The sequence below is a fragment of the Chiloscyllium plagiosum genome, chromosome 11, assembly GCF_004010195.1.
Source record: "Chiloscyllium plagiosum isolate BGI_BamShark_2017 chromosome 11, ASM401019v2, whole genome shotgun sequence".
Lineage (NCBI taxonomy): Eukaryota > Metazoa > Chordata > Chondrichthyes > Orectolobiformes > Hemiscylliidae > Chiloscyllium > Chiloscyllium plagiosum.
Window position 1 is genome coordinate 83816035 of NC_057720.1, and position 11483 is coordinate 83827517.

The following is an 11483-nucleotide window of genomic DNA, read 5'->3' on the forward strand; positions in this document are numbered from 1 at the left end:
GGTCCACAGATCCTTGAAAGTAGCAACACAGTAGATAAGGTGGTTAAGAAAGCATACAGCACGCTTGCCTTCATCAGCCAAGGCATTCAATATAAAACTTACAGATGTATGAAACTCTGGTTAGGCCACATTTGGAATATTGCACACAGTTCTGGTCACCATACTATAACAGAAGGACGTGGATGCTTTGGAGATGTTGCAGAGAAGGTTTACCAGGATGTTGCTTGGTTTTGTGGGTTTTAGGTATGAGGAGCAGTTGGATAAACTCACATTGTTTTCATCAGAGAGTCAGAAGCTGAGGGGCGACCTTATGGAGGTCTACAAAATTATGAGAGGTATAGATAGGGTAGATAGTCAGTGGCTTTCTCCCAGGGTGGAACAGTTAACTACAAGAGGGCACAGGTTCAAGGTGAGAGGCGAAATGCTTAGGAGGAAGTGCAGAGAAACTCTTTCACACTGAGCGTATTGGATGCCTGGAATGCATCCAGGACGTGGTAGAAGAAAACATGTTAGCAACGTTTAAAGTAGATATTAATTGACTAATGAACATGAGACAAACAGTGGGATAGTTACCATGCATGGGCAGTAAGTAACAGGTCTAAAAAAAGATTGGAATCTGCACGGGCTTGGTAGACCGAAGGGTCTGTTCATGTGCTATATTGTATCATATTGAACTGTTACATAATGACAGATATTGCTTAGTTTCAAGGTACAAAAACATGCAAACATCAAGAGTATGATGGCTGAATTACCTGATATGTCTGTTTTCAGTCAGACCTATTATACCAGTGTGAACTAATGAGAAATGTCTAAAATTATTTTCCATTTTTCCTAATTAATTAGATAATCATTTACAGATTCATTTTTGCTGTTTAATATTCAGGACTCAAGTTGCATTGTAAGTACCACGGTATTCAGAAATATTGATTTTTGTTTTTCTTAAAAATTAATTTTGTGTTTATTACACAATCTGCTGCCCTGACTTTCATTAAAAGATACTGCCTTTTATGTATAAAGGAGCAACATTTGTATATCCTAAATGTCAGTTTTATTTTTGTTACTTGCAGGTTGGCCTTGCAGTTGTTAACGGGCAACTGATGGCAGTGGGTGGCTTTGACGGCACTACTTACTTAAAAACTATTGAAGTTTATGATCCAGATGCAAACACATGGAGGTGAGCACTGATGAATTGCTTTAAAATAGACCTCCTTGCAATATAGATCGTTGTGCTGAGTCTTCTAATTTGCATACAAATCATTATAATGTTAACAGCAGTTTGTTTCTTGACCATATTGCTGCTCTTCCTCCTTTTTGCATTCCATAAAGTTAGCTACAGTAAGTGTCCAATGGATTGAAATTTTAATATTTAATATGGCTGTCTCCTGCATCTTCCAGTAGCCAACAGTTGACCGATCTCTTGGGTACCTAACTTAAAGTACTCATTTTACATTTTAAAGTGGCACTATTGGTTAACAGTGCTTATGGGATCCCTTGGTTTTTTTTACGTAGAGGCACAGGGTACAAAAACAAACAGTTATGCTGAATTTGTGTAAAATGATGATTCTGCCCCAGATGGAATATTGAATCCAATTCTGTGCATCACCCATTAAGAACAATGTCTTTGGAGAGGGTACAGATGTGATTTAATGGAAAATTTTCCAGAGTTGAACAATTGCATTACATGGATAGACTGAGGAGGCTGAGGTTGAACTCTTTAAAGGTGGGAAGGCTAAAAGGAGATTTGATAGAGATGCTTTAAATAATCAGTTAGACTGCATCTGAGGAGCAGAAGAATTGCATTTCAGGCATAAGCCCTTCATCGGGAATGAGGCTTGTGAGCTGGGACGGGGGCTGAGGGATAAATGGGAAGGGGTGGGTTGGGAGGGAGGTAGGTAAGAATGCCTCCTTCCTAATGAAGTCGCATTCTCAGCTACCTTCCCCCCCCCCCCATCACCCCCACTCTATTTATCTCAGCTCCCCCCCTCCCCAGCCCACAGGCCTCATTCCTGATGAAGGAGCTTATGCCCTAAACATCGATTCCCCTGAATCTCTGATGCTGCCAGACAGGCTGTGCTTTTCCAGCACCACACTCTCGACTCTGATCTCCAGCATCTACAGTCCTCACTTTCTTCATGTTTTAAATAATGTCTAGGTTGATTGGTCAATAAAGGGATGCTTTTTCCAGTAGCTGCAGGAGCAACAATAGGAGGGCATGATTTAAAGCAGCTGGTAAAATAACTAGAGGCAACATGAGGAAAACTTTTCTGCAACCACTGGTTAGGATTTCAAATGTGCAACCTGACAGATCGGTGGATATGTTTTTAAAAAAAATTGAATACATACTTGAAAAAAAATTGCATGGATATGGGAAGTGGGATTAACTAGATTGCTCTTTGATTGATTTGGTGCAGATTTGTAATGGGCTGAATGGCCACCCTCTGAGCTGTGATATTCTTTGAAATTCATAGACCATTTGACAACAGGGAACATCTTAAGGACATAAGAAACAGCAACAGAATAAGGCCATTCAGTCATCTTTATTCTGCTCAGGCATTCAATAAAGCTTTCGCTGCTTTGATTGCTACAGCTTCAGATTCCTGCCCGCTCCTCTTTTGTCAATCAAAAAATCTGTCTGTTTTCCAAAAAATATTCACTGACCACGCCTCCTGAAAGAAGGGAGTTTAGCAAGGCTAAATGGAATATATCTTTATTGTAAGAAGCCTGAGGAAGAAGACAGATGGGCTGAGCCACAGATAGGCACATAGCAGTAATGTACTGATTTGACATGTGGCGGTAGTTTTCTACTTTTGCTCTTATGTATCATATGTAGGTAAACCAATTTACATCTTCGAGAAAGGCTGAAGCTCGAGGTTTTTCATTTTTTTTCCTTTTTTCTTTCCTTTCATCCCTTTGCCACAATAACAGACTATATGGAGGTATGAACTATCGCAGACTGGGCGGTGGAGTGGGTGTGATCAAAATGACACACTGCGAATCCCATATATGGTAACCTGTAAACTCTGGAATCTTTGCTGCTGTTGGATGCTGTAATTGTTTCGGAGAAAATATTTTAAATTTGGTGGAATCTGGCTGCTTTTCAGTCAAAAGAAGAGAGTTGCTCTCCGTTAACTAACCTGAAGACAGTTTGGTGCAATACATGTTCTGTGGAAAAACTAGACTTCTAGGTAAGTCTAGTGAATAGTTCTAAGGATATTACATATTGGTGCCTACTATTTGTGTGTGGGGAAAGCTATCTTATTTAAATAAGTTGACAGTGTCTTGGTGGTTAAACTGGAAGTGCAAAAGAGTTGCATACTCGTGGACAATGGAGATGAAATCGATTTTCTAATCTTTCAACTTTTGAGGACTTTAAAAACTGAACTGGGAAGAAGTATCGATGTGCAGCGTGACACAACATTCTTCAGAGCAACTAGCATATGGAAACCATATGCAAATCTACAGTTGCCTATCATATGAACAATTCACAATTCCACATGTTGCAGTTTAAAAAGGAAATTGTTGTGAATGTTAAATGAGCAAATGAAAACTCGTCCTCTTTCTCTCCACTAGAGAACTGTAGTAATACCATGCATAGCTACTGTAATGTACTTTTTTCCTGATGTTTAATATTCTGTTTTTGGTGCAGTGAATGTGGTTTCTTGTATTCAGGATATAAAACAGGAGTATTACATAGTTCTGTACTCTCCAAAATGTTACATAACTGGAAACGTCTTGAAGGACACTGTATTTGTGAGAAAGTGTATAGCAACCCTGTATTCCCTTCAGTCACAGGAGCACAATATGATATACAACATGTCACTTGAGCATGAAGCTGTTATGACCAAATATGGTGCATGGCTCCTCTTCCTAGAAGCCAAAACATAAATAAGTTTGGAAAAGACTTTCTCAGACTTAGTTGAAGAAAAAAAATTGATCTTGAACAGTATTTTATCTTCAGATCTCTCACTTTTGTGCTTACAATGTTATAATGAAAATAAAAAAGTTGGCCACAGCACTTCTGCTGCTTGTAAACATTAAATTAATTTTATATATTAGTTGGTTGGTATGGAGCATTTTCAAAGTCTTTGACAAATGTTTAGTAGTAACGAGATTTTTAAAAAAGGAATCCATTGCCACTAGGCTGGGTAATAACAGTTTACTCAGGCTAAATGACCTTTTATTGCAGAGGTTCTATATTTTGGTCATATGATTATCTTCAACAGAATGGTAGAAATATCTAGGTATGATCTTATCTTATGTTTGTAACAGTGACCATTATGGTACTAATGGAAGGAAGTTTGGAAATTGGATCTTAATTCATAGTATTGACCTTATTAGCAGTATTTTACTTTGCAGTGATAGGAAAATTGCTATTGGCAAGACATTAAGTTTGTAAAGATTCAGGTATCTTCAATTGATAAAATGACTGTAGATGTTCCATTTTATTCAGCATTCATGTGAATAGATTTCTTGCTTGAGTTGTCAATCTCCTTTCCTAATGTGGGTTGGAGCTAGAGATAAGATTAACCCACACATTTTCCAGATATTTGTGTTTCATGTGCTGTAACAGCTGTTTTAGATTCCTGGTATTTTATTTTCACTTTCTGCAAAATTGTGGACCTTCAGACCTAGTGTAAATCCAGATCTAAATAATGATAATGTGACATTTTGCAAAGAGAAGTTGTCAAAGAGCTTCACAGAATTGAATACAGTTTGAAGGACAGTCACAATTCTATGGACAATTCTGTACCAGTAACCTGAGGGATGGGGTGAGCAACAGTTATTTTTCTTCTCCATTCACGCTCATTAATTAGGGAAAGAATTAGCTGAATAATTTGCATAAAACTTGTTGTTTGAAGCAGAATTACTGTCAGTTGATGAAATGGTATTCTGCCACTGAAGTATTCGACCATGTCCTACTCTTGATTCATGTTTTACATTCTAATGGTATAGGCTAGACGTTAGACTGTTTTGCATTGCTATAAACCAGTATATAGTATTCTTGACATTTCATTTGTAGCCCTGAATAAATATACAGAATAATTTTCTTTTGTAGATATTTTATACAGAACACCTACGCATCCACATTTAATACTTCACAATGCTTGAAAATCCTCTCATTATTTAATGATTCTAATTGAATGCATAGTGCATCAACATTTTTTTCTGGAAAAAAATCTGCACTTTCAAATTAACCAACTATCAGTAAAAGCTTGGTGTTTGGTTTTTAAGAAAATCCGTACTATGTCCCACTTTATTGTGTTTACTATAATCAGTTCAATGAATCAGATTCCAGAAATATTTTCACTAAATTCACTTGGAAGAAATCCGTTGTGTTCCATCAACCTCAAACTTTATCCAGCCTATTGTATTAAAGTTGTATTAGTCACATACTGTTACAATGGCACAGAAATAAACCTTTTACCACATCAAGTCTGTCTTTTTATCCTAAGCTGTTCACACTAATCCTCCTTTCCTGCTTTGAATGTTCTGAAATTATTTTAAATAAGACTAGTAATAGACTCTGAAAGAAAAGCTTGCATTTATATTGTGACTTTCAGGACCTTCACAGCCATTTAAAAACAAAATTTATTTCTGTTGTCATATAGGGAGCATGGCAGGCATTTACCCACAGAGATTTGATAGTGTCCAGATAAGCAGTTTCAGTGCTTTGTCAGGATAAATATTGGCCAAAACATCAGAGAACTAAAACAAAAACAGAAATTGCTGGAGAACTGGTCTGCTTTTCTTAGTACTATGTGACCTTGGTTGAACACCTCTCACTTGCAGTGTTATAGTGTCAGCTGAGATCCTGTATTTGTGTCTGTGGAGTAGCACCTGATTCTACAATGGTCTGACTTGAGAGTAGTTTGTGACAGAAAATTTTCTTTCTGAATTATTCAATAAATTATATTTGTTTCATAAAGATGTAAAAGTTATCCAGTTTAAAACATTTAATTAAACAACATTTTTTTTAAAAAGTGTAGTGAATTAGAGTTGTAGCAAATATCTGACCCCCAGGAGGAATCAAAGCAGGGAATGCTTCTCAAAGTTGTATATAAAACTTTTCTGTTTTATATATTTTTCAGTTTTTCTTTTAAATTGAAGGGTGTCATAGCAGTACTTTTCTGTAATCATTTTCTACACTGCTCTGCTGCAAGGCATGCACAAAACATTTGTGCACTGGTTACTGCAAAGCAGCAAGGTATATTTTTTGTATATTCACTATGTTTCCTTAATGTGAGCATATTGCAGTTTCCATGCGGCATATTTCAGCACCGGGCACTTGGCTTGATAGGAATGGATAGCATCATCTCATTTGTGAAAGATGCATTTTGGTGCTGAAGTGCTTAAATGTAGCTGTGTCCCTTGCTTGACAACAGTTATTTCATTTATTATAAATTATTTTACTTTTACCCTTATCTAGTGAGAACTGTTCATGATTCTAAAAAAGTTGCTCACATTTGATTTAACCTTTCTACTTTGAAAAATAATCAGATTACCACATTCTAAACATAATACTGTCATATTTGTTTGCAATCATTGGTAAAGTAGGAATGAGCAGAAAGAATATTAGTTGTTCTACTTTGACAAATGACATAGACACTGATTATTAAGTTGCATCACATTGAATTTTTCAAAAGCAGACAAGAAATGAACAATTGTATATTTTCCACAAATAAAATGTTGAATTAATATATGTAAGCACTACTACCTGCAAGTTTTGCAAGCCACTTACTGTCATGATTTGGATCCAAATCCTGGAAATCTCTCCCTAATGCTAATGTTGCTCTACTTCCACCACATGGACTGCAGTGGTTCAAGGCACCACCACCACAAGGACAACTATGGATGAGCAATAAATACTGGCCTGTACAGTGAAACCCACAGCCTGTGAGTGATTTCCTAGGTGAGCAGTGTCTTGTACAGATCATGTTTTTTTAAAGGAAAAAATATTGCAGTGTAAAACATTAGATATCTTAAGGTTATATTAATGGATACAGGCTGTACTTGAAAACCAAATAGCCAGCTTCTGTCCTGTATCACATTAAATTCATCCAGAATTTCAGTAAGTCAACATGCAGCAGTGAGACAGATGTTACTTTAGGGAGGAAGCTGTGATGACTTTATTTAATGATATGAATTAACTGTGGCTATGGAATCATAGATATTTACATCACGGAAGGAGGCCACGATCATTGTGCCCGTACCAATGGCCAATAGCAATCCAGCCTAATTTCACTTTTCAGCTGTTGATTTGTAACTCTATACGTTACAGCATTTCAAGTACAAATCAATCTAGTGTGTTTCTGGTTCTACTACCCTTCAAAAATTGATTCCAAATCCCTGCTACCTTGTAGATGAAAAATATTCTGTTTAAACTCTCCTTCAAACTTATGTCCAGTGGTTATGCTCCCATTAACCAAGGTAAGGAACCATGACAGAGGCAGAAATTAGGCCATTCAGCCCATCAAGTCTGCTTTACCATTCAAACATGGCTGATAGGTTTCTTAACCCCATTCTCCTGCTTTCTCCCCATAACCCTTAAACTCAAGTATCTATCTATCTCAAGTTTTAAATATACTCAATGACCTGGCTTCCACAGCCTTCTGCAGCATTGATTCCATAGATTCACACTCTTTAGCTGAAGAAGTTTCTCCTTATCTCAATTCTAAAAGGCCTTCCCTTTACTCTGTGGCTATGCCATTGGGCATTGGGTCCTAGTCTCTCCTACCAATGGAAATATCTTCCCAACATCCACTCTGTCCAGGCCATTCAATATTCTGTATGTTTCAATTCGATATCCCCCCCCCCCACCACCACCATTCCTTCTAAACTCCATTGAGTATAGACCCAGAGTCCTCAAATGCTCCTCAAATGTTAAGCTTTTCATTCCTGTGACCATTCTTGTGAACCTACTCCAGGGCCAGTACATCCTTCTTGAGATATGACTCCCAAAACTGTACACAATACTCCAAATGTGGCCTAACCAATCCCTTCTAGAGCCTCAGAAGTGCATGACCTCACTTTCCCACATCGTATTCCATCTGCCACTTTCCTAACCTGTCCAAATCCTTCTGCAGCCTCCCTGCTACCTCAATGCTACCTGTCCCTCTACCTATCTTTGTACCATCTGCAAATATAGCCAGAACACCCTCAGTTCCTTCATCTGGATCTTTAGTGTATAAAGTGAAAAAAAGTTGTGGTCCCAATACTGAGCCTTGCTGAACACCACTTGTCATCAGCTACCATCCTGAAAAAGACCCTTTTATCCACACTGTCTGCTTTCTGCCAGACAGCCAAGCTTCTGTCCATTGTTAGCACCTTGCCTCTGACACCATGGGCCCTTATCTTACTCTGTAGCCTCCTGTCCATCACCTGGTCAAAGGCCTTCTTGAAGTCCAGGTAGATAACATTCATTAGCTCTTCTTGGTCTAACCTGCTCATTACTACCTCAAAAGAATTCTAGAAGACTTATCAGGCATGACTTGCCCTACTTTACTGTACACTTCCAAGTATTCAGAAAACTCATCCTTCACAATGGATTCTAGGATCTTACCCGAGGTCAGGCTAATCGGTGTGTAATTTCCTGTCTTTTGCCTTACTCCCTTTTTAAAACAGGTGTCACATTAGCAATTTTCCAGTCCTTTGGGACCTTTCCTGATTCTAGCGATTCCTGAAAGATCACCACTGTCATCTCCACTATCTTCAGCTATCTCCCTTAGAACTCTGGGGTGTGGTCCATCTGGTCTAGGTGATATAATCCACCTTCAGGCCAGTTTTTCTAACACCACCTCCTCTGTGGTGGTCACCATATTTAACTCTGCCCCCTCACTCTCTTGAAATTTTGGTATATTACTCGTCTTCCACCTTGAAGACTGATATGAAATAATTAATTATTCAGTTCCTCAGCCATTTCCTTGTTTCCCATACTATCTCTCCAGTGTAATTTTCTTATGACCCAATGTCCACTTTTGCCCTTTATATCTAAAGAAACTCTTAGTCTTCTTTATATTACTAGCTAGCTTACACTCATTTAACATTCTCCCTCTTTTTTTGTTGTTGGCTTTCAGTGACTTTGTTCCCCTCAGTCTGATTTTCCAAAAGAAAATCAATTCCAATTTATCTAATTTCTCAACAGAAATTCTGCAGTCCAGACAATATTCTCTTGAATATCCCTGTACACTCCAGTACAATCACTTTTCAAATAATGTGGTGTCCATAACTGCAATACTGCAGCAATGGCCTAACCAGTTATATTCTAACTTCAGTATTGTATCCTAATAAAAGCAATTCTAAAGTAAGTCATCTTGAATACCTTGATTACCTGTCCAGTCATTTTAATGCAATCAGAGAACCTTATTCCTCTATCATATCAGTATCCTACCATTTATTAAACTTTTCCTTGGCTCATAGGTTTCTTCACATTTGAGTTCTGTTCACCTGACTTGTCCATTTATATCTTCGTAGTCTTCAACCTACATTACCAACAAAATAGTCAGTTTTTGTATTGGTTATAAACTTTATTATATTCCTTACATTCAAGTCCAAATCATTTACGTATAGCATTAAAAACCGCGGACCTAAAATTAAACCTTATAGGATCTGAGTGAATCCATCCTTCCAGTGATAAAATCATACTTTGCTGTATACCTGCCTCTTTGCTCAGAAAACTCAAATCAGGTTAGACAAGACATTACTTTAATGAAGAAGGCTGAACAAATTTGAAACTTTAATCTGGTTTCTCTCTTCACAGAGGTTGCTAGACCTGTTAAGCTTCTCCAGCATCTAGCTACCCTTAATAAATCTGTGCTGACTTTAACTTAATTGAATGATTAATCAATTGCAAATGATCATATCAATAACAGATCAGAGGTCATAACTTAGAACATAACAAGTAGGGCTGCCCAAATCACTCAAGAAGATCACAATTGATCTGATCACAGCCGCAACTCCACTTACTTGTCTGCCTTTCTATTCCATTCAGCTATCTCATGACTTTGAAAACTTACATTAAATTTCCTCTTACTCTTCAGCTCTAAGAAACCAGACAACTTCCCCAGTCTCTCTTCATACCTGAATTTTCTCAGCCCTGGAAACATTTTTGTAGACCTCTTCTGTACTCCCCAACATGTTCACATCCTGAATGTGGCCACCATTATTCCAACTGAGGTTCAATTAATGTCTTAAGTTCAGCATAACCTTGCTGTTGAACTCTTATTCTAGAATATTGTATATTTAACTGCTCTCACTTCCTGTCTTGCCACTTTTAATACATTTATGCATATCCCTTTATTCTAAATTGTTTCTCCATGTTCTTTTTATCAAAAATGTCCCTCACACTTCCCTATATTGAACTTTATCAGGCATCTGCCGAAAACAACATGATCTACTGAAATTTTACTGCTTCCAAATGTTATATCAACTGCACACTTTGTTAATGATCAGGGGAAAATTTCATAATCCTCATGTAATAAGTATTTATTAACCATTGATCCCTAGCTCATTTTTTCAGAGTTCTGAATTCATTTGCCCTATCTTTCCCTTTTGAGGAAATATTTCTTGACTGCACTGAAACCATCTCTTCTTTGAAGGTAGACCATTATCAACTATTTTTTCCCACCAATTTTTGGCTAGTCTATCCAGCCAAGTTCCATTCTTGCCCCTTTGAGCTTAACTTTACCCCCAGTTAATTATTCTTAAATGGAAAAGAAAATTAACAATTATGTGCCACATGCTGCAACTTATCACCTGACCTTTCCTTAATCATATTTTAGTTACATAATTGTTCAAGTTTTGAAATATCATTTAATGGCTATTTGTACTTATGGTCAATAATTTAAATAAGCTACAAACCTGAACTTTTATACACTTGTCACTATCCTCTAAATTCTCTCCCAATACCAAATCTATTTGGCCCATCATCATTCTGACGAACTAGATCTATCGGTGCCTTTTTTTTTCCCACTGGACTGGAAACATGCTATAGAACATTCTCTCAAACAGAGTCTGGTACACCTACTCTCTCTATACTTTACACTATCATTGTGCCAGTCTACACATTATATGTTCCCATTATAATTATTCAATGTTTGCTCGTCTCTAGTTCCTTTGCAGACTCTTTCCCTCTGCCTCTTTCTACCAATTGATGACCTACAGACTTCACTAAACAATCTAAATCGTTGTTCCTTTGCTGTAGCCAAATCAGTTCTGTCCTTGAACCCAACGGGATGTTTTATTTCTCTTGGACAGAGGTTCTCTCCTTAACAGATGTTTTTCTCTTTTTCCTTACTTTCTTGAATGCCTGGTATTGAAGAATAGTTGATACTAAGTGTTATTGTTCCTTCAGTCAACTACAATAATCATATTTCTGGTTGGCAGTGTGCATGTCACTCATTTTTATCCTACTACACTCAACACCTTCATGTACACTTAGTGTAACCAGATTTTCCTTTTTTTTTGATTTCACACTTAACTTCCTA

General features: G+C 37.4%; 1 protein-coding gene across 2 annotated transcripts in view; it reads left to right on the forward strand.

Moving 5' to 3' along the window:
- The window catches only part of klhl20 (kelch-like family member 20), a 101733-nt gene extending 96300 nt beyond the window's left edge, over nucleotides 1-5433 (forward strand). For both annotated transcript variants that reach the window (XM_043699961.1, XM_043699960.1), the window contains 2 exons: nucleotides 1068-1174; nucleotides 2926-5433. In XM_043699961.1, coding sequence (XP_043555896.1) covers nucleotides 1068-1174; nucleotides 2926-3010 — 192 coding nt within the window. In that variant the 3' untranslated portion in view covers nucleotides 3011-5433. The remainder of the gene's footprint in view (nucleotides 1-1067; nucleotides 1175-2925) is intronic.
- The last annotated feature ends 6050 nt before the right edge of the window (nucleotides 5434-11483 follow it).